This window comes from Rhinolophus sinicus, linkage group LG14 (assembly GCF_036562045.2).
Source record: "Rhinolophus sinicus isolate RSC01 linkage group LG14, ASM3656204v1, whole genome shotgun sequence".
Classification (NCBI taxonomy): domain Eukaryota; kingdom Metazoa; phylum Chordata; class Mammalia; order Chiroptera; family Rhinolophidae; genus Rhinolophus; species Rhinolophus sinicus.
In genome coordinates this window covers 16,402,485-16,427,117 of record NC_133763.1, presented here as the reverse complement: position 1 = coordinate 16,427,117, position 24,633 = coordinate 16,402,485, and the positions used below count along the sequence as shown (strand labels likewise).

At 41.7% G+C, this 24,633-nt stretch overlaps 1 protein-coding gene across 2 annotated transcripts in view; it reads left to right on the top strand.

Annotated features, from left to right (window-relative positions):
* Positions 1–6,841: 6,841 nt before the first annotated feature.
* Positions 6,842–24,633, top strand: part of NKAIN3 (sodium/potassium transporting ATPase interacting 3) — a 533,326-nt gene continuing 515,534 nt past the window's right edge. For both annotated transcript variants that reach the window (XM_074319272.1, XM_074319271.1), the window contains exon 1: positions 6,842–6,969. In XM_074319272.1, coding sequence (XP_074175373.1) covers positions 6,916–6,969 — 54 coding nt within the window. In that variant the 5' untranslated portion in view covers positions 6,842–6,915. The remainder of the gene's footprint in view (positions 6,970–24,633) is intronic.

Genomic DNA, 24,633 nt, shown 5'->3' with positions numbered 1-24,633 from the left:
GAGAGGGAAATACGTGGTGCCATCCTATTTATCTTCTGAAGAAGAAAACTTCTGAAAAAAACTACTAACACTCAACCCCCAGAAGAGAAAACATCTGAAAGACATGCCAGATACTTGGCTAAACAAGGGCCATGAGGAAGAACTGAAGCCTTACATTGAGCCACCCAGTGATGTCACAGACCCCTGGGTAACAAAACAGATGCTGAATCTGGGCTTTCATTGGGAAGATATCAAGGACATGTTGTCAAAGAAAACATACAATAAATGTTTTGGCCAAGTACCGTATCCAAAACACAAAACACCCAAAATTCCAGTATCACACTATCAAGATAAATCCCTTCCATCCTCCTGAGTTCCAGAGCCCTAGTGTCTCCCCAGCTCAGGAGGTTAAGCCACAGTGTTCCAGTTTCTAGCAGGCAGAGAGCAGCCTATCGACCATGAATCAGGGTAGAAGGCTCAAGAGTCCGCCAGGCTTTCAGCCATCCTAGAGGCCAGCACCACCATTTACAAGTCAACTGCTAAGTCCAGGAACACCATCCCCCACAACCAACCTTGGCTCCAGGACCACCATTTCCGAACCCAGCCCGGGATCCAGGACTGCCACTCCCGAGCACAGACAGGGTCCAGGACCGCCACTCCTGAGCCCAGCCTGGGCTCCAGAACTACGATTCCCAAGCCCAGCCTGGGCTCCAGGACTGCCATTCCCGAGCACATACCTGGGTCCAGGACCACCATTCCTGAGCCCAGTTCAGGATCCAGGACCACCAATCCTGAGCACAGACCAGGCTCCAAGACTGCCATTCCTGAGCACAGATCAGGCTCTGAGACCGCCACTCCCGAGCTCAACCCGGAGTCCAGCACCACCATTCTTAGCCCAGCCCCCCATTGTCACCCTGGAGACTATCCCTCCAGCCACAGCACCTCTAGCAGTAGAGGAAATCAATGAGGGCTGGTGAGGGGGTGGCTATGAGGTGTTTGAACTTTGTAAGAAAGCTCTGTTGTCTGCCACCCAAGAAGGGCACTGCAAATGCCAAAAGGTAAAGGCCACTTTAGATTTTGGAAGTCAAGGCAACCAGACTCCAGGGGTGGTCAAGCTGGGCTCCCTGCCTTTGAAAAGCTGAACTGGATGAAGCTAAGGTCCAGAGAGCCTGGCCACGTAGTGGGGGAGATCGGCCAGAGGCTGGACACAAACTGCAGGTGGCAGCAGTGCAAGAAGTACAAACTGTGTGTGCAAGGAGCCCTGGGTAAGAGCACTTGGTCCAGTGGACAGTGGAGGTGTGCAAAGTGCCCCGGCATTCCCTGCACGGGACTTACATCATGGGTATCTGGCAGCACCGTGGCCTTCAGAAACAGCGGACCCATAATCCCTGGTGAGCTTGGAGGATGGCCTAGAGCCCCTTTTGCAGGTTGTGCCATCTTGGTCGTCTGTTCCCTTGGCTTTGAACCCTCAGGTCCCTTGTCCATTTCTCCTTCATGGCACAATGGTGTTGCCTGCTCACATAGCACACATGCTGCCTCCTTCCTGTGGAAGAGTTTCTCAGAGTGGCTGAGCGATCTCCTCTGGAGCAAAATGCCACGCACTCTGCAGAACCTGTTGTGGTTAAAATTCAGGAGGGAGTCAGTTCTCTTTCCATCGCCATACATACATTTGATCCCCTTTTCTCTATGTAACTTTACTAACAATTGTCACCCCAATAAACTTTAATTAAAAAAAAATTCAGGAGGGATATCTCTGCTGCGGAGGTCCTCTCCGGAGAAGCAACAAGTCCTAGTTCCACACCAGGCTTCCCAGCCCAGGGTTCCAGTGATGGGGAGAGAACCCCCAATGACTTCTGGTTGTGAAAACCAGCGGAGACTGTGGCTGAGTCTCAAATTTTAAAACTAGTTGTCACTAACATTATCTGAAGCAAAACATACCAAAGGAATTTCCTCATTCTTTCTCTTTTTGTAATTCTCACATCCTCCAGGCTTGCCAGTGTCCTTAAAAACCTTGTCACACCACGTATCTATCTCCCACTTCTTTCTTACCTTACTCCCCCAAAATAGCCCCCTGGGGATCACTTTTAAATGCTATGATATAAAGTCCTTATAATAGCAAGAAGTATCTCTCTTCTTAGGGAGTCAGGAAATATTGAATTATAACTCCAATTTCTTCCCAGCCCCAACATTCTGGAATATTCATTGTTATGTATAGCAAGTGAGTCCAGTGGGTTTCAACGGGGCTCACTTGACTGTCCGGCAGCACTAACTACTGCAGCCTTCATAGCCATGCTTCAAAGTCTCCACATGTGTTCCCAAATTCTGCCTCAGGGTAAACCTTACCTTTGCTCCAATTGAATAGCTGTAGTGTTATTATAATGTCTGTCAGACAGTCATGAAGTTAAGCCAGTTGTAGGGGGAGTTGTAGAGCATTACAATTTGCTTATTCCAAGGTCTAAGGAAGGCACCAGAGAAAAAGCACCTATTTAGTGTCACATTGTAAAAATTTCCCATGGGGATAGAAGAATACTTTAACAGACTCTACACTATTTCACTCAAACAAAAAGGAAGGTTAAAAAAAGTGACATAATTAAGGAGGAACTTTAATTCCTTCGAGCTGGTGTTTCAAATCCTAGTATTTGAAAGTCCTGGGAGATCTAGAAATCTGCACTTCCAGGTGTGTCTCTAGGTGTGCTCTCTTCCACCCAGTTATCTTTCTCTTGGTATCGACAAGTAGTTGCTCCCTCAGCTGTAAGGGAGATTGGAGTTTCTCAAAAGGAATTTTACCCAGAAACTGAGAAACAAAAAGATAGAAGAAAGAAAGAAAACAGACTAAAATGTCATCAGTGTATATGCGCAGGTGTATATATGTTTAAGACTTATATGTGAAGTATTATACTAAAATGTACACACATTATCTTTCATCATTCAACAAATATTGAGTATATTAAGTGGGCAGGCAGGAAATTATAAAGCAAAAAAGCAATGTTTTGAAGGAAAATACAACAGATTAACTGGGATGTTATTTTACATGGCGTGGGCAGTGAGGGCCTCTGTGGGACGTGACGTGAGGCTGAGAACTGCATGAGGTGAGGGTGCAAGACACATGTAAATGGGGGACAAAGAACAGATGCTGGGCTTAGTCCCCTGGGGCATGTCATATCATCATATCCTCTTTACATAGGACAACAGGGATTCACAAGGAAAAGCAAAGTGACTGGTCTGAGATTCCACAGCTAGGAATTAGCATCACCAACCAACCAAACATTGGATTGGCTTGTTCTACTTAGATTATTATTTCCCCCTCAGTCAGCTTTTTGAAAATCCTCTCTAGACACCACCTTTTCTATTGCTCTGTCATTTCCTACTATCTCTTCCCCTCCTTTCCCCAAGAGACAGGTAATTCCTCTTTTAAACCTTCCCTTGCCCTCACAGGAAGAAAATTCAACAACAGCACTTGGTGCCAACTTCTTTCAGAGTGCGCTTTACTTCATTGACTCATCTGCTCTCCCACCTCTAAACCCTTGAGGAGAGGGGAGGGAGCGTATCATCTACCTTTGCAAACATGGCAAATAGCATAGCGCTTGACATAATAAGTGTGGGAACAGGCTCTCGGCCTCATATGGAAAGATGGTGGCTCGGGTAGTAAAGGACCATCAACTGTGATTGGATGGTCGCCAGTTGTGACTGGTTGGCTGTTGGCTGTAACCGGTTGGCCAACTGGCCACTGATATAACTGCCATGACTATGTTGATTGGTTGGCTGGTTGCCAGGCAGAAAAGCGGGCAGTGGATTATGGATCGTGTGGATCCTACTTCGTGTGTCTCACCTGGCCGCCAGCCAGAATATAGTGGTGTGACTCCCCTATCTATGGCTCCGTGGGTGTTCCTTTTTGGCCTCACCATATCCTGTGTTCTTATGTGGGGAACAGGAGCTGAGACCCCACGTGATACCCTGCATGACAATAAGCAATTAAGAAATGACTCAATTTGTGGATGGAATGGAGGAAGGAAGGAAACAGAGAAGGAAAGGAGGAAGATTTTTTAGTTCAGGACACAGTTCAATTTAGAAAATAATAAGAGACTACAGAGACAAAGTTAGCTTCCCACAATTTCTAGACTTGTTACTCTCATTGTGTTATCTTTGCTTCTTTCCTCTTCCTCTCTTTGAAATGTAGTTTCAACTGTCTTAAATTATACAAGGAAGAAACTCCAATCTGGGTCTATCAGGAGAGGAGGCCATGGGAAAGTGGAAGTACAGGAGGACCTTCCTCCACTCCTGAAATCACAACACATGGTGGCAATGACTTTGGAGGAGGGGCTAATGGAAATGACTATGCATACTTCCCAGTGGAGATGTTAGGTGGAGTATAGCGGTTCCTTGTGTCCTTAATTTCAGAGGCAGCATGGTCAACTGCCAATCAAGGAGCTCTTGAGTCAGATCACCTGGCTTTGCATTCCTCTTCATCAATTCAATAGCCATGCACTCCCTGTTCCCATTCTCACATCTTTTCACTGGGGATGTTCATAGCACGCAGCGCTTGTGATTACGAAATAAAGTGACTATACACACAGCACTTAGACTGGCATGTTAGCTGCAAATTTGGTACTTCCTAAATAAATACATTAAATGATGAATAAAAATATCTTGGGGTAAACATATGTAATGTAGGAGGATCGTCAGTGTGTTTATGATCATAATTTCTCACCCTCTCTGGAGATAAAGAGGCTGCACTAATTTCTGGAAGTTGGAAATAGACTTCACGCTGTCTCTCTTCAGCTGCCTCCTACAGATTTTTGCACTGTCCTTTTCTATATGCTAAATTATTGAGTTGTTGGGGTCCATTTTTTCTTATTATTTTCATCCACCATGAATGGTGATGGTTATGTTTACTGTGTGCAAAACGAGCATTCTCTCATAATCCTTGATCACCGATATCTTACAGGCTGGGTTAAAAAGAAGGTTTCTGGATCCATTTTCCCTTCTCCAAGATAATGGGCAGAGGTGGGACCTAAACAATGAATGTTTGTGACCCTTTTATTGAGCCAAACCCTGAGGTTATTCGTGTGCCCCTACTAGGATTTCAAAGATACCGTGCAAGCGATTTCCTGAGAACTAGAACTTTTTAGATATAAACATAAGTCCTGAAGGAACAGGTCAGAAAATGCCAGTTAACTGCAAAACAAATAAAAACTGAACTCCCTTTAATACCTGAAGGAATGGCTTGAGCAGTTTCACATATGGAGCGAATGTTTTAAAAACGCAAAGATCTCTAGCCTTTTCTTACTAACTTATCGCTAAGGACCCAGGAGGGCAGCAGCGGGTTAGAAACGGGGTTTCTGTGCCAAGTTCTGAATAAGCCTCTTCGGAGACAATTGGCCAGGAGCCACGTCCCGCTCTTCTCGCGTGCTCGAGTTCCTTGCTTAGCACCACCAAGTACAACAAATGTGCCCAGGGAATCTGACATTGAGCCCTGATGAAATGGAGTCCTTTGCAGAACTCAGCTCTGTTCTTTATCCGGAACTAGGTCTTATTTCCTAGTCCTTCTCAAACAGTTGGATTCATTCTGGGAAGAAATATTTATCTTGATTCCGGAAACATTCCCCATTCCTAGAAAAAGCCACGCATGCTCTTCTTTCTCGCCTTTTTTCTTTCACGCCTGGTGGTAATTTCAAAGAGCCTTCTCATTGACAAAACTAAGCCAGCATGCGCCCGGTTTATCTCTGCGCCCTGAGCCGGCGCATCTCTTCGCCGCAGCGCCTCTCGCCAACGCAACTCGGTCCAACTTTCCCTCCCAGACTCCAGCAGGGGCGCCCTCGGGGCAACGGACTGCGGCAGGAGAGACCCAGCCAACAGACCCCAGAGCTGCCCCAACTGCACCCGCCGCCCCCTCTCCTGCCGCCCACCCTCGCGGCCCCGCGGTCTCAAGCTCCGCCTGGCGGTTCGCCGCGTTCGCCCGCCGTTGGCTTCTGTCCTCTGGACCCTTGGTCCCCGGACACTAAAGCCATCTCAACTCCCACCCTCTCCACCTCCTGGGCAACTCAGCAAAAACCCCGACCTCTCCTTTGCACACACCTCCGATCACCCTCGCAACACATAGCACAACCTCCAGTGAGAAAGCCCAGCCCAAGTCGCCCTAGTTACACCCGCCGCCGAAGGTATCCATCACCACCAGATACCCTAATACACGCTCATTCATATTCATTTTCAGTGTCATTCTCTCTCTCTCTTCCTCTTTCCAAAGACTCCTAACCAGACTGGCCGATCCTCTTCAGTGGCGCTCCTTTTCATTCATCCTCTCCCACCAGCACCACCAGCACCACCAGCACCACCAGCACCACCAGCACCACCAGCACAACTAGCACCAGCACAACCACCACACACACACACACACACACACACACACACCCCTACGCAGACAGCCCACTCCACTTTTCAGACGCCCACCTCCTACATACACCCCTCCCCTACACACACACACACACACACACACACACACACACACACAACCACTACGCAGACAGCCCACTCCACTTTTCAGACGCCCACCTCCTACACACACCCCTCCCCTAAACACACTTCCACCCACTCACCATCTGTAGCCTCCCTTCCGCCCCTTCCCCCCCGCCCCGCTTCGCCCGCCAGGCTTCCCCTCCCCGAGAAGCGGACCCTCACAGCGGGAGGCAGGGACCCCCGCCAGACGCTCGGGTCCGGCGCGCCGTACTGACCTCTGCCCGCCCCGGAAACTAACAAAGGCGGCGCGCGAGTCCAGACCCCAGAGCGGCGAGCGGCGAGCGGCGAGGCGACCGCGGTGCTGGCGAGCCTGGGCCGGGCCGGTGAGCGCCGCCGGTAGGGGGCTGCTCCGGAGTCAGGAGGCGGCGGCGCCGGAAGACGCGGATCTCTGGCCGCGCGCGCCGCTCGGACGCCGCCGGCACCATGGGCTGCTGTAACGGGCGCTGCTCGCTCATCGGCCTCTGCGCGCTGCAGCTGGTGAGTGCCCCGCGCGCCCCAAACCCTACCGGTCCCAGCCCTGGGACCCGCCTCCCAGCTGCCTCCGCGGATCCGCAGCTGCGGGCGCGAGCCGGGCGGGCGGGCCGGGCGCTCCCGCCGGCCCCCAGCTCCCCGCCGCGCGGACTCGCACTGCCCTCCCGCTGCGGGCACTCGCCGGCGGGTCGCGTCTCCCCGAGGGAGGGCGCGCTCTGCCTCTTGGTCCCGCGCGCGGGGCTTCACAGCGCTCCCGCCGGGCGTCGCCACGAGGTCCTGGGGCTGCTGCGGAGGCGCTGGGAGTGAGCGGTTTCCCCGCCCTTGGGTTGCACAACTGGCTTTAGCATCCTCCGCATCCCTGCTGAAGTTTCACGGGCGGCTCCCGGGCTCTTTCTCCTTGAGATAATTCCAGTAATATTGTTTAAGTAGACGGTGGCTGGGAATGTCCAGGTTCTGAAGACACACGATCAGCTTCAACTCTTAGTTGGTGGTTCTTACTTTCAGCAGGTTGAAAAGTGGCGGATCTCCAGGAAGGAGGTCTGGCTGTGTGTTTTTAAACAGTGTTTCAGCCCCTGCACTTACAGTTTCGCTCTAGATTTTGTTGAAATGCTGCATGTGCAGACAGCGACAGACTGACAGCTGTCATCACGGAGAGAACAGAGTGAAAGGCTCCTTTGGCGCGGTGTCTTGCAGAGGGAGGGCAAGACCAGAGTAAAAGGGCTTGCAGTGTGGAGCGAATGCTTTTCTTAACATATGTCCTAGTGGGACCTAGACTGGCCCTGTGGTCTATTCCGCTGTCACCTGAGGTCAAGGCCACAGACCTTTTGTGTCAGACTTTTGTGTGTAAGAGATTAATAGCCATCTCCCTTTTATTACACTAAAAACAGACTCTAGATGCTCTGCCAAGCTTTCTTCAAAGTGCTTTTTGTTTTTTAAAATCACAAACATTAACTCGCATATTTTGACTAGCAAGAGGAAAACGCTGTTCAGTGAACTCGACTGAGTAATGTCAATCCTTGCAACACTCATGAACTGAGGAGATAAAATAATGTTCTTTCTTTAGTAGTCCTTGTTCTCATGGAATTTTAAAAAAAGATTTTATTGGGGGAGTAGAACAGGACTTTATTGGGGAACAGTACCATGGATATTTTTTTAAAAGGTCCCACATTTCGCTTGCCTCAGATTTCCACTCTCTCATTAAAAAACTCACCTTACATGTCCTCCCTATTGTTTACTAAATATGTGTATAGTTCATGTATTTATAGATTTGCAATTAATGGCTATTTTTCTTTAAATCTAAGGGACAGTTCCTTCACTCCTGTTAAATAGGAAGTATTTTATAGCTTTTTTTTTTTGGGAAAAAATATTCACATGGACATGAATGTTTTCTTTAAAAACAAAGGCCAGAGGATAATTTCCACTTTGGTTATTAGAAATGGACATGGTTTCTAAATTGGAAAAACTGAATACATTCAAGTCAGTCCTTGAATATGCAAGATGGTAGATAGACAGATTAGATTGTATAATCTTTAATGGCATAATTCTTTCCCTTTTATATGGAAGTAACTGCAAGGGTTTTTGATACAGTGGGTTTATCAATGCAATTATGATTTCCTTAGCCGGCACTGTAATATTTCTGATGATAATGTGTTTGGTGTTTCATCTTTCAGCCTGGAATGCCCCTACTTTCCACATACACCTTCTCAGTTGATACAAATTCAACTTACTCTTGAAAGCTTATTTCAAAATTCCACTTTCTCTGTGAAGTCTTCCCTAGTGCTCCAGGTAAAATCAATCACTTCTTTTTCTTAAATCTCATAACACTTTGCTGAGTTCCTCTGTTGGAATACATTTCATCCCCTTCAATTATTTTGTTATTTCCACGTCTCTCATCACTAGACTGTAAGCAACCTAAGGTTAAGGGTCAAACATTATTCATCTTTGCAGACCCTGCTAGTCCTTAGGAGCACTCAGATTAGGAGCTGAAACATTTGCCGAATTTACGATAATAGTGAATATTTGCAATCCATATAGGCTTTTCGCATAAACATTATTTTACTCCTAAAATTATCTTCTGAGGAAGGTCCCCATTTCACTTGTTGGCAGAGGTTGAAGGTGATACTCAGAGTTAAACAACTTTTCCAGATCAATAGTTTTGATATAGTGGAGATTTCTATAGAGACAGTGAGGTGATAATAAACATTTAATTGGATCTCAAACAAAACATACATGTATATATTACATTATTATATAATACATTATATATATTCTATATATAAAGAATGTACAGCCTTCATTTGACAAACAATAATAATAATAATAATAATAATTAGTGCTCTTAATTGTAAATTCTATATAGCCAGTTAATTCTGGCCAAAACCTTTTGTTGAATTTGATGAACTCTTGATTCTGTAGTTCTGACACAAATGCTGGTTAATATTTTTATTTACTTTGAGGAGTACTAGGAAAGTGAAACAAGGAAGCCAATATTGGAACTTTATCAATGACATGATTATGGTTTGCAACCTTGGGAACTTTCCCCGGGATAAAATTCAAAACTGCTGTTCCCTCCCCACCCCCACCCCCAAACACACACACTGAGGGCAAGAAGAGACTGAAGAAAGAGGCAGACGACTCCAGAATGGCAGGTGGCAGGTTCAGTAAGCAAGGGAATTTACCTACCAGGCTTGGTGGCTGCAAGACGAGTAGATTTCTGCACACCCTCTACCCCCTGAAGCTTAAAAGTTTATACAGTGGCCTTGATGGGGCTCAGTCACAAATACTGTCCAGATGGCCTCAACAACACATTGCTCTCTCAAGGCTGCGTCCTTGACATGGCTCCAACTGTGAAAACTGTGGGCACAATGTACATTCCAAGGACAGGAGAGCGTGAGGACCCTCTGATTGCCCTGGCTCAGCTCCAGGGTCATCAGGTCTTCTTGATGACCTTCTCCAATACCTGAGCAGGCATCTTTGCTGAATTAAGCTCTCAAATACTGGAATATTATTTTCACTATTTTGCGTGCCATTGGCAATATAACAGCATGACACATTTTAGGTTTAATATGCATCATTAGAAAAAAAAATTCTCCATTGTGTTTTAAGTTTAGACAATCAACAAAACAATGTTACACACTAATTTTTAGCATTTGCCAATTTCTTTAGTGTAAATACTCCCCTCTTGGCCAATTTGAATTACACCATGACACTGGTGTATTGCATAGTATTTCCCTAATCCAGATAAAATAGGTATAAATAACCACAAAAGCAAAGAGAAAGTAAAATGGTGAAATAATTAGGAAGGGCTGTGTATTTTAAGTATTTAGTACCTCTATTTTTAATATGATTCACTTAAATTTAAGTTTATAGTATTTAATTTTTAATAATTTTAAGTACTTTTCTCAATTGATTTCAAAATCCTCCAAATTTAACTGCCTCTCTGAGCTGGTATAAGCCTGCTCCAGCATACCACCGGGTAGGGCTCCCCGATCTAGTGTTCTTTCCATTCAAACCAGCTGTCATTTTTTTCCCCTTTCATGTTTTTTTCTGCTCCCACCAACTGTTGGAAGATGGAAGATATGGGCAGTAAATAAGTGTGGGTGTTAAGAGGGAAATGGCATTCACAGAACACCTTTGCTGAAGAGAACCTACGTGCTAATGATTAGAAATGACTGCACGTCATTAAAAGATGGCATGTTAGCTCCATCTTCAAGTTAAAGAAACCAATGAAAAGTTTTTATTGTCTCATTCACATTTCATCCAAACCACCCTCCAGAGTGAAACATCACCCTGGCAAATATAATTAGATATAAATTATCATTTTTAGGCTAGTGTATTTGCATGAGCTCTGGTGTGGAAATCTCAGTCTTCTTTCTACTTTCTTCATTCCGTTGCTGGCCATCTCTCATCAATACTTTTTCTCGAAACTTCTACTCCTAAGCAAAGTTGTGTGTTTGCCCCAGATTTTACATTCATGTGTATAATTCTGCTAGATGAATTGAAAGAGAAAGTGAAAAGCACGCATGCATACCCATAGAAAACTATGCAAAGTAAATCTTTTTTGAAAAAGCAATTCATCACTGTGTAACAGATTCATCAAGTCATCCAAGAACTTTTAAATGTATTTTTTGTAAGGATTGTTTTGGTTTTAGAATAATGTATATTCTATACATGTGCAATCTAGAAATAAGAAACACCTGATCATATGCTTTTAGTAAATTAGTTTTTGTTGCCACATTTAAATGAGTCTTAATTGCCCGTTTTTAAGGTCTGAAATTACTCGTCATGTCATTTCAGAGTCATTTTCTTATAGTGGCCTCACTGAAGTGTTGAACTAAGGTTCACAGACATTGTTCCTACAGAGCTTTAGACATCCTCTCGACATCAAAGCGGTCTGACTCAGACACACTCAACAAAATTTTGTCCCTGGATATTGTTTTTACCAGGGCGATCTATTTCATGGTGCAGCACTTCACGGGAGGTGACAGCCATATATCTATTAGACCTAATAATCAGTGCAACAAAATTAAAAACTTTGACTTTACATTCTAGAGTAACAGGAATCTTTAAAAGAGCTATAGAAAACAAGCAGCTTTTATGTTTTAAAACATAAAAGTCAGTCCATAGAGGACTGACGGGCTGCATGTTTTTATTTGAGAGAACATCCTCTCAAATTAAAGAAAACTAGTATTTTTTTTTCTCACAGTGAAAAATCAAATGGATATGCTTTCTCTCCACCACATTCAAACCGTCTTGTGATCACACTGTAATGCTGAGATCAAATGTTGGCAGGTGTGTGCATGTTGGAGGTGTAGTTGTTACCACATGTTGTCAAACTAAGTTTTAGGAAATGTGCTACTCACCTGTGATAGATATTGGGCACTGGATACATAAATACATTTTTTTAGTATGTAAATAGACTGATACTCTTGCTTTAACATGTTTTTAATTTTAATAGCGCTTTCTCTTCTGTGCAACATAATTCTCAATCATTTCATCTCGATTCTTTTTCTATATTTAAATATTCGGTTTCATCTCATGAAACTTACAAAAGGTTAGTGAACTTAAAATTATGGCTAATAATGAGACTTTGTATAATATGAATGGTATTGAAATTTTTACAATATTATGCATTAGCCAATTTTTCTATAAATCCGGATCCATTTATAGCTCTCTTGTTATATTTCAGTGTACATTCAGAGTATTGAATTTGCCTAGGAAATATTGTATTCCTATGGTTTTGTTATGGTTTGAATTGTTTCTCCCAAAAATTCTATGTTGAAGTCCTATCCCCTAATAACTCAGAATCTGTCCTTATTTGGAAAAAGGGTCATTGCAAATGTAATTGGTTAAGATGAAGTCATATTGGCATAGGGTGGGCCTCCAATCCGACATAACTGGTGTCTTTATATAAAGGGAAAATTTGGACACAGGCATACTCAAAGGAAGGACACCATGTGAAGTGAGGCAGAGATCAGGGTGATGCTTCTACAAGCCAAGGAAAACCAAAGATTGCCAGAAAACCACCAGCAGCTAGAGGAGAGACATGGAACAGATTCTCTCTCACATCCCACAGAAGGAACCAACCCTACCACCATCTTGGTATGAAACACCTGGCCTCCAGAACCCCGAGACAATACATTTTTGTGGGTTAAGCCACTCAATTTGTGGTACTTTGTTATGGTGCTCCTGCAAATGAATACAGGTCTTTGATATTTTTGTTTTCATTGACACTAATCACATATTTCTTTGTGTTTATCTCTTTGTGTGTGTGGTGTTTCTTTTTACTATGTTTTAAGTCCACAAAGGGCTAAGACTTTGGTTTGCTCACAGAATCTTTCACTATACTCTGCATGGAGTAAGCGCTCAGGGAATATTTAGAGAATGAATGAATGTGTAAGTGAAGAGCTAAACTTTTTTTATGTGCCAGGCTTTGTTCAAGGTACTTTTATATGTATAAAATCATGTATCTGTCACAAGCACTCATTTTAGAGACTCAGAAAGTGAGACAAAAAGAGTTGAAATATTCCGAGACCACACACCTGGGAAATGATGGAACTGGGGTTCAGACTTGAGTCTGCACTCTCTTTGCTGTGTTCTGTGCTTCCTGTACTTGAAATAACCAACAACATCCAACAAATGTACATGGAGTTCCTGAGGATTGGGTGTGCAGGTGTGATCTATTCAGATGCAGACCTGCTCTTACGGAGTTTACATCTGAGCAGAAGGGCTGTCAATAAGTATGTAAGCAACGATTCCCTACTTGCAAATACTGGTAAGTGCCATTAAGGTTATAAAAAGTGTAATATACTCAGAGAAGAGGAGAGTGATCTTCTGAGATGGGTGGTGTCGTCAGGACAACTTCTCAGAAATTGGAAGCTGAGTGTGAAAAGATGGGCAGGAGTCAGTCATGCAAAGGGAGGGGAACCATTCTAAGCAGAGGAAACCAGATGTGCAAAGCCTTCAGTTCTGAAAGAGCATGGTGTGTCCTCTATGTGACAGGAGTCTGGTGTGGCGAGGGTGCAGTCTCTGAGGGAGAGAGTGTGCAATGAGAGGGCACTGGGCACGTGTAGTGGCTCCTGATTTCATTCAAAGAGTAATGGGAATCCATTTTAAATCCAATGGAGCATTTTAAAGAGTCATAGTATCATCTGTCTTGTGTTTCAGAATACCCTCATTGCTGAGTGGAAAAGAGATTAGAGGGAAAAGAGAGAGGAAATGAGAGACAGGATGCTCGTCTGTTATTCTGAACAAGAGTCAGATACCTGTAATAACAGAACAGATGGAGGAAGGATGAACTTGAGACATGATTTAGGAGTAAAAAGCCTAGGATTTGCTGAGGGGTTGACTTACACATCCTGTGTAATAGAATGTAATGTGGGGCTTTTTACTGAAAGCTGGAAAAATTGGGTGTTGTGGCGGTTGGGGTGGAGCAGGGCTGTCTGGAGATAAAGGTTCGTTTTAGATGCTCTACGGTTCTGATACCTAAGGCCAAGTAGCTGTCAGGTATGTGAGCTTAGAACTCAGAGGACGAGATTGGACTGCATATTCAGAATTGGGAATCATGTGAGCAATATTGGTATTTAAAGCCCTGGCTGGATGAGCTCACCTTGAGAGAGTATGTAAAGATAGATGAGAACACTACTGAAAACAGGGCTCAAAGTTTTGAATGTCAATTTTAGGGAGACCGTTTGGCAAATACTTGATAAAGTTACAGTGGACCTTCTTTCTTAGGTGCATCAAAAATGCATGCTTTCATCCATCATCAACACTAATTGCTGTTAATGTGTGTGAATTATCATGCATTCACAACAGAACATAACATTAAACTAAAAGATAGCACTTTATCAGTGATTAGTATTCAACTGCCAGTTAAATGGTAGTGCAAGCAGTGACACATGACACGAACTGTCTAATTTAGATTTTTAATTTGAAATATTTTGCAAAGATACTAAAATGAGAAATCGCCATAAATGCTCTTTAATGGAACATTCTTATCTTAGGTTTAGGAAGACTATGGGAGAACAGAGATTTTAAGATGAGCATAGTAAAATATATATGTATATATAGTAAAAGCATTGAGTCCTACTTGATGTCTTGAGGTAGGGAAAGTGAAACCCTTGAACTAGTAGATTGCTGGTAAGAGAATCACCAGTTCCTTGATTCGGAAGGGAAGCAAGGGTCTGTTGGGAAAAGGAGATGAGGCCGATGGGCATCAGGGGTTGAGGTTACTGACAAGGGGTCTGGATGCAAGGACTGGGTGGTCCATTTTTAAGGGAAGCAGGGATGCAATCATGGCAGTGTTGATGATCTTGTTCTGTCATTTTTTGCCTAGGTTTTGGGTTTTTTTTGGTTGTTTTTTTTGTCTCTTCTGCCCACAGAACCACTTGTTTTCCTGATTAATTGTATTCCTGAATTATTAAGTAGAATTAATGTTTCTTCTCTCCACTCCTTCCACAGGTACTTGCATTAGGAATTGTTTCATACAGACACTGAGTTCCTTTATTAACAGCAAGTATGGGAATAGGATTTTAGTGATCAGATTCTCGTAAGAGATATGAGCTCAGTGGATGTGATGATAAGTCATAAATATATTTCTGACAGTTTCTCTCTGTTCCAGTAATTAGAGACGTAGTTGTACTTTGGTATTGATTAAAATGTAGTATAGTAAGTGCTTGCGTGTGGGAAGCTCCAGGCTGTAGAGGTTGACTGGTTAAATTAGTTAATTAGGGTACAAATAGGAATGGTCTACACTCAAGTTTTGTATCCTGTACTGATAACTTGCTGTAAGGGATCATAATGAAGATAATGGGAAATACGCAATTCTTGTTGATGGAAATTCTCTATCAATTTGTATTTAAAATATAAATTCTGGATGAGGGAGCTGTTCAAATTACAGTTCATGAAAGGTAACATAGCTTAGATTTGCAGGGCCCTCAAGAGATTATCTAGATCCGTCTTTAGCACCTTGACACGGCTGTGCATGGACCTTTAATACTGACAACTCTCCTGTTGATTGTTTATTTTTAAAGTAGATTTATTTATTTACTTATTTTTAAATTGTAGTTGCCATTCAACTTTCGATTAGTTTCAGGTGTACAGCATAGACATTTATGTAATTTTTAGTATATGTGCTGCCGAAGCGAGCACGACATTTATGTAATTTAAGAAGTGATCCCCTGACTAGTCTAGTACGCACCTGGCACCGGACATAGTTATTACCATATTATTAACTATACGAGCGTAGTCACTATTCTGTACTTTACATGCCTGTGACTATTTTGTAACTACCAATTTTTACTTCCTAATCCATTTACTTTTTTTTATCTAGACTTCTAACCCTCTTCCCATCTGGCAACCATCAGTTTGTTCTCTGTATTTCTGAGCCTATTTCTGTTTCATTTGTTCATTTATTTTGTTCTTTAGATTCCTCATATAAGTAAGATCATAGGTATTTCTCTTTCACAGTCTGACTTATTTCACTAAGCATAATACCCTCAAGGGTTCATACATGTTGTTGCAAATGGTAAGATTTAATTTTTTTTATGGATGAGTAATATTCCATTGTATATATGTACCATATCTTCTTTATCTAGTTGTCTGTTGATGGGCTATTAGGTTGCTTCCATATCTTGGCTGTCATAAATAAAACTGCAGTGAACATAGGAGTGCATATATCTTTTCGAATTAATGTTTTGGATTTCTTCGGATAAATACCCTGATATCAAACTATGCTACAAGGCTATAGTAATTAAAACAGCCTGGTACTGGCATAAAAACAGACGCATAGATCAATGGAACAGAATATGAATCCATGCCTATGTGGTCAATTAATCTATGACAAAGAAGGCAAGAATATACAGTGGGGTAAAGACAGTCTATTCAATAACTGATGTTGGGAAAACTGGACAAATACATTCAAGGTACTTGTCCAAAAAAATGAAACTAGACCACCTACTTATACCATATGCAAGAATAATCTCAAAATGGATTAAAGACTTAAATGTAAGACCCGAAACCATAAAACTCCTAGAAGAAAACATGAACTTCGGGTTGATTCTTAAATATCTCTGAGAATGGAATTTTTTATTGTTAGCAAAGTTTCCTTCTGTTTAAATTGAATTTCTTGTGCTTCAAATTCTATCCTATCTCGTATACTTTTGCCTTTTATCTAGATAATGAGTAGCAGATGGAGGCAGTGATGTACTGGAGCTGGCTCGTACCATCTGGGGAAAGTCCCCTGTCACACACACTTTCCAGAAATTCTATAATTCAGTTGTTAAACACAGCCTTTATTAAACATTAATTATATACATTTTAAATTATCTTAAAAACAAAGGTAATAAATATTCAAAACTCAATGCTTCCTAATTATTTTTACTTCACTGTACTGTTGTCTGTGTTCCAGGGGTTAGTCTCCATCTATTGTATCGTATGGTAGAAATTCTACGTAACACAGTGCTATTGCTCATCTCCTTCCAACTCCGCATCTAGTGGCATCATGTTGGTAACTAAAGCTTTCAATACACAAACACCACAAGTCAGGACCTCCTCCCACCCGTCAGAGCCAGTTATTAAACATTTACCACCATGTGTCTGATTTTTATTTTCAAAATACCAATATTCACTCCTTTTATATTGTAGCTTTAGGATCTCTCTGAGCATTGTAGTTGATAATTGATTTGTGATTAAATGGTCCAGAATTGATAATGGTTCATAGATTTCACTTTCAGGTGACTGGCTGGGTTCTAGAATCCCTCACTATGAGGGAAAGTCATGTCTTCTTAGTGGGTGTTGATTGAGTCCCATGAGCGAGGGAGGACTTGCTCCAATGCCCCGCTGTGGAGACCTGTCTACATTATTGGTACTAATTAGCTCCTTCCACAGGGATGTCAAGTAATCAATGGTGAAAAGATGAAAACACCTTAAATCACATCTGGTTCTTCCAGGCTTCCAAGCTTCAATTTTCCATTCTCCCCACATTGAAATACTAAATATTCCATCTTGAAGGAGGCTGTGGAAGGTGATTTACTTGAGAACACACTAAAAGCTCTTTGGCTCATATAATGTATTTTCTGAATTTTAAAGAAATCATTGTTACAAACAATATGCAATACAATCCTACAGTCCCTCGGTTGCCTTATTTCATTCTTATAACATTTTCATGAAGCAGATATTAACATATTCCCATTTACAGATGAGAAGACTGACATGTGGAGACATTAAGCGATATATTGAAATCATATGATATGAGTTAAGGCATCAGAAATGGAGAAATGTGGATCACAGAATTTTGTGTGTTACCTTATGACTGGATTAAAAGAGAGTTGTTTTTTCTGGGCTCAGGCAAAACCCATTGGAAAGAATAATTATTTAAGCAATTTCTCCACATAAAATATAATTTATAAAGTATGATTCAGGTGACTTGAGTAATAAGAAGAGACATTGTAATTCCTGAAACAGCTCGTTTCCTTACATTTCTGTTAGTAGAAGATAGCTTTCCTCAAGATTGAAATCTATTTTTAGAGTATGAAGACACCCCAGGAGATACCCCAATGTACCCTGAGACAAAATAGTGAAATAAAGTATTCTGCAGACCAAAGTATCTGCAATTGTTGCATGCTCTAATTTCTTTAACAGATGAACCACTTCTGACAATGCTTTCACTGTCCAGATACAATCTGCTAATACCATCGGGACCTCTCCTCACAAGTATCCTCTCTCTCTCTAAAAGTTGAAGCCTCAAATTCTATTTGCTCTCTGATGGGAAGCTCTACTTTGGCCTTGGAATGTATGATTGTTAAAGATCTGAAGGTTGCAGCCACACCGTTGAATGAGTGTCTTAAATGCAAGGCCAATTAGAGGAAAGCATTAGATGAAGCCGCTGAGCCATTAGGAAGCCTGCAAAGATCCCTTACCAGTCTTTCCTTCTGAAAGATTGCTGTGGTTGGAAATACACAGATGGCGTCCTCGTGGATCTGCCCTTCACAGTGGTTCTCTGGAAGCATTTCACAAGCAGGAGACTTAACATTTTGAAACATTTCGTAGATTGCGTCATACAGAGGAACACTGGCCATCTATTATTAATAGGTTTGTTTGACTAGTCCAAAGGTGTCTTCATATATACATTTCCACTCCTTCATTACTGATGATACTTTTATTAGAGGGCAGAGTTTTTGAGGAGATTGACTTAAGATGTAAGTAATGACTCGATTTTCTTTCAGACATCACAAAGTACAGACTATTGATTTTCTTAGTATATTTTTCCCTATTGATGGTGAACTGGATTGATATTTGAAAAAGTATGCATGGATTCTACTTCAAGCTGCTTAATTTCTGTCTCATTATATTGAGGAAATAATAATTTCATATTTTAAAGACCATACCAAAGCTGAAGAGATAATTATATTTCTTATATTTTTAGTCATCGTAAAATTTAATTTGATTTTCAAATGTTGATTAATTACCAATGAAAGGTTTAAAATGCCTTTGGGAGAACAGTGCTTAAAGCTCTTTTTATAAATAGGAATACACTTCTGCAGTCAATTGTATCTTGCATTACATTTAATTAAGCGGTAATCTGAAATTTAGATTTGTGTCAAGCGTCACCTGCAATGGCTATGTGCTTCCCGTGACCCAAAAAGAAAGAAAAGTGATGGAGAACCGTTATCCCAGAGGCATCAGAATTACACTGATGGATGGTTAACTGCTGTGTAGCCACGATTTTTTTCGAGGTGCTCGGAGTACTGGACGCTGAATCACAAGGGGAATTCACAACTAGAAGGCACGATTAGTGCTGTAGGAGCAACATTTCATGTGATGTAACTGAACCCAAGATAGCAGCAGAAAGTCAGATGACATTAGAAATAGCTTGTCTGGATTGAACTAAATGTGAGTGAAACGACAGTGCAGGAAATTATGGCAACTTTTATAAGCTTCATCTGTAAGCCTAAGGAATGACATCATTGAACATTTCTGGGAGTTTCTGATATCTGGAATTATTTTCTTCTACTACATTCAAGTGTACGGGCAATGGTGTTTGGGGCACGATTAAATTACAGATTTATGTAGAAACTACATTAGGTACAGTGATAACAATTTGCAAGAGAGGCCAGGAGATAAAGATCTAAATAATAATAGAACAACTGTTGGAATGCATAAATATAGGCATGATGTGTAGCAATCCACTCTTGTCTGCATTGATCGGAGATATTAAAACAAAGGACTATGATAGTTTCATATTTCTCATAGTGAAGTATTTTGTGAAATGTACAGTCAAAGGGAATGATAATCAGGAAATAGTCCAGAAGGAGAAGAGAAGGCATTCAGATTATTGAGCCCTCGTGGTGCATTATTAGTACCACAAGGAGCTGTCTTGGAACGTTGAAAGGAAAATGTGCTCCCCGACCCCTGATGCCACTTCTTTCTCCCTGGAATCGTTGTTGCAGTTGGTAAGTTCCGACACACCCCAGTCCTGAGTCGATACTGATAGAGTCAGTACAGTACATGTATCGTGATGTTCAGCTCTTCAATTGGTTGCCATTAAGACTTTCCATCATATACTTAAACCTCTTTTTGTCAGAAGCAGAAAGAATTAATGATAACAATATATCAAGGCAGCTTACAGAGAAAAGAAACTTGGACCCATTACCATGGACCCTTGTTACTCCTTCCTTACCCACTTGGTTCCCAAGCTTTCTTGGTGGTTCCAAAGGTCTGACAAGTGCTAACTCATGATTCAACCCCATATCCTTGGAGCAGGCCTACCATATATTAAGATGCAGTTGATGTTAACTTAGCATCATGTTTACCTACATCTGTGACTTGTGCTGCCGGCATCAATCTCTTACTACTGGGAGAAATGCACACTGTGGTTCATAGACTGATTTTCATTATAGAGCACCTTTACCCTGCAAACCCCGGCTGCAGCTGGATCTGTTCAGCTGTCCATTGTGATGCTAAATTTGTAACGTAAAAGTGTCTGTGCCTCTGCTCCTGTGAGCACAGTGTGCCTATGTCACACCATGAATTCTCAGTGGTATTTTTGTGAGTGTGACACTTATGGAGACTCTCAAAGGCCACCTGGAGCGGTATGTTTTATGATCTGGACTTTTCCACCCATATGGCTAAGAAAGGAGCCATGTGACATTCCCAACACAGCTATTTCCTTGACAAAAGAGAAAAGTGATATCAGAAACCTGCGCCTTATGGCAGCACACAGTGCACGAAACAGAAGCATAACAGGTACAATTACCAGACAACTACTTTGACATTAATTTAAGTGTGTAAGTCATCAATTCGTAACTGTTGACTTCTCAATCATTGTTTAAAGTCACTACCATGCGCTTGTCTCTTTCCACTACTTCATTTGCTTTTCTCTCCATAGCAAAGCCAGGGCAGTGACTGCTCTATAATTATTCTCTTCTACGAAATGGCAGGCGTGATGAAATTCCATAAAACTTTGTCTGAACAAGATACATTGCGAGTTTATGGAAGAAGATTTTGGGAATGACTTTTATGAAGATTTAAAGACTAGACTAGATCGTGACTACTTTTGTCCAAAAGAATAGATACAGCCTGTATTAGCCAGTGTTCTCCAAAAAGCAGAATATATACGCATGTATCCTATTAAATGTATACATGAGGAGATTTATTATAGGAATTGGTTTACATGATAATGACAGCTGAGAAGTCCCACCATCTGCCGTCTGCAAGCTGGAGAACCAGGAGAGCTGGCGGTGTAATTCAGTCTGAGTCTGAGGACCTCAGATCCAGGAGGACTGATGTCCAAGGGCAGGAGCAGATGGATGTCCCAGCTCAATCAAACAGAGACAGTAAATTCTGCTTTCCTCTGCCCTTTGGTTCTATTCCGGCCATCAGTGGAATGGATGATGCCACCAGATTTCCTGAGGGAGATCTTTACTCAGTCCACTGCTTAAGTGCTAAACTCTTCCCAGAGACACCCTCACGGGCACACCTAGAAATAATGTTTTATCAGTTACCTGGGCACCCTTTCACCCAGTCAAGTTGGCACATAAAATTAATCAAAACAGCCATTATCAGAGGCAGAGAGATAAACCATGCAGCTTTTCAGTAAACATTTACAGACACGCAATAGGTACATAAAATGGCAAAGCAAACATTTTGGACATTTGTTTATTTTTCAAATTGTAAATTTGAAATACTGCAGTTTCACTTAAATATGATATAAAGCATATTTTATGCTTTAATCATGTCTTTGAACCAGTTCCCTTCTCTTTCTTTATTCACACTTAAGTTGTAACACTCTAAATTAGAATCTCTGGGAGCTCTAATGAAAGTTCTTTGGTTACATTATTTTTCAGGGCACATTTTCATTTTATATGTGGCATCAAAACTGTTTCAGATTTGGAGGCACGAGGAAATTTAAAACCATTCCAAACTTTTAATATTGTACGATGCCTTCCCAATCAGTCTGGCATGAGATTTTAAGTATCTGAAATTCAGTGGATACAAACATACACTATAATTCCTGCATTTATCATATATGACCACAGTGAAAATAAACAGGACGCTGGGGACATCTTTCTAAGGATATTTCATGCCCCACAAAACTGATTTGAATCGAGTTCTATTTACTACGAAGGGAGCTCAGTCTTTGTTTCGCTCCCTCCTGCCTTTCTCTCTCCTTTCATCATCCACTCCTCTCTCTCTCTATCCATCCTTATGCTTATCGTGTCATATATTTGTTTTCTACTTACTTTCTATTAACTTTGCTTAGAGGAGAAAAGTGAGTTTGAAAGGTCAATAATATACTGCATAATAGCATATGTTTCCTCAGTGCTAATTCACTTTTGAACATTATTGAATTGACGAAACCAGTGCTATTTTGAGTGCAATCCAGAGATTGATGTCTGTATACAAACTTCAGTTTTCTGATCTGCTAGGAGGTAAGTAATTAAGTAAGCGTTTAGACACATTTACAGCAATTTGACTTGATCACAACATTCAAGTGTCTGACCATTATCCTAGGAATTTGTTTTTATTTTATTTCACAACAGTTTTTGTCCACAAGTGATTGAATTTTACATTTAAAGCCAGTTCCTTTATTACAGAGTGAGAAGCACAAGTTCAGATACTGAGTGTTTAGTAACAAATCTCACATAACAGGACATTGAGAGGGAAATAGTTGCTGGGGTAGGATTAGCAGTTCAACAATGTTAGGGTTCTAGGCTGGCGTTTCTGGAATTCTCTTGGTCTTCTACCCTGGTTACAATACACCTTCAGCAGTTCCAAGCCTCATGTTTCCACATGTAGATATTCAACACGGGAAGGAAATGAGCAGGTAGAAAAGAGCCTTTCCTCTTCTGTAGCTCTGAGTTCATCTGGACAGATAACCTTTTCCAGATTTCTCCCATATTTAATTCACCAGAATTGGGTCACCTTCCCTCCCTGGACCCATCCCTGCGGACTGTGCCAAGGCCATGTCTGGAATGACTCATCCCCTGGGAAGGACACCTACCAGCATGGACACAGCCAGGGTCCTATCAGCAAGAAGTTCTAGGGAATGGATGTTCTGCACATTTCTCTAAAGACCTAAAGTATCAGGAATTGACATCACCATGGAGAATGTTTCATTAAGTGGGGAGTATAAGAATAGCTGAACTTCATAGATACCTGTTACACTAGGGATTTTACATAATTCTTCATATTTTGTGCAATGACTCTACACGTAGTCAATGTTACCCCTATTTTACAGATCTTGAAAATGAGTCATAGAGAGGTTAAGTATCTTGTCCAAGGTCACATCACTGGGAGGTAAATCAGAGCTGGGAATCCAGCCCTGCATCGTGAATGTCTAGACCCAGGTTCTCTCTACTGTGTTACAAAGACTATTTTTGTTTGGTGCCCATTGGGTGGCGAGATGATGTACGTGAAGTCAGAAACCTGGGCAGGTCTGACCCAGGGAGAATGACTTGAGAAATGCCCTCTTTTAAATAGTTAATGTGAAATATCTTACCATTCTAAGTACACTTATTGGATTTTTGGCACGTGGGTATACACTGTTTTCTTACCTGATCACAAAAATGTGAGCCCTCTTTGCTGCTGTCTGAAGAGTACCTCCTTATACAACAGTTGTCACTGTCATGGAGGACCCAGCAGTCGAAGTCCCCATTTCTTGTCGTGGAGTGGGACTTAATATGTAGACAGATGTATTCTCTGTATTCTGCAAACTACAAAATAGAAAACTCTTGCTCAGTAAACCCCTGTGCATGGTGGATAAGTGTAGCTTGAAACTTTACTATTACGGCAATACTGTACATCAGCAGGCTTACCTAGGCTTTTGTGGGCTTCCAAAATCTATTTTGAACCCAAAAGAGTGCCAAATAACCGTCTTTCAAATAATTCTTTGGAACAAAACTCTTTGGTTAACTGAAAATTGCCCAGTTTATGGAATTCTCTCTTGATTTTATAATTTCTCATATTCTAATTCCATAGAAAATTGCTTTCGAATAAGGTTGGACAATATTTTTCCAGAGTGGTCCATTTTTTTGTTTTGTTTTGTTTTTTCATTTGACTGCTGAGTGGAGCATCCAATCCTAATTACCTTTGACCATGTTCATTTCTGCAGGTGATATCCTGTTCTAGTTAGTGTATAGCAAAGGATGGCCAACTTTAGAGGGCTGTGAAAATAAGCTTTGGAACATTCATCCTTCAGTGCCCAAATATGTAGATTTCATTGTTACATTTCTGAAAATTTTAGCACTCATCAAGCTATATAGGTCCATCTGAAGATACAAGGTCTGACAATTAGGTTCGCAGACTCAGCCTAGAAAAAGTGCTACATCCTTATTGCTGAGTATCATTACAGTCACATTTGAAGTACTCCCTTTGGGAAGTTATGCACCAATGCCAGCGCCTAGTCCACCCTTCAAAGCAATTTTGGAACTCTTTTTCTGGAATGTCCATCAGAGCTGTCGTCGTATTACCCTTGATATCCTGAATGTTATCAAAATGTCTTCCTTTCAACATTTCCTTTATCTGTAAGTAAAGAAAGAAGTCATTGGGGGCCAGATCAGGTGAGTAGGGAGGGTGTTCCAATATAGTTATTTGGTTACTGGCTAAAAACTCCCTCACAGACAGTGCCGTGGGAGCTGGTGCATTGTCGTGATGCAAGAGCCATGAATTGTT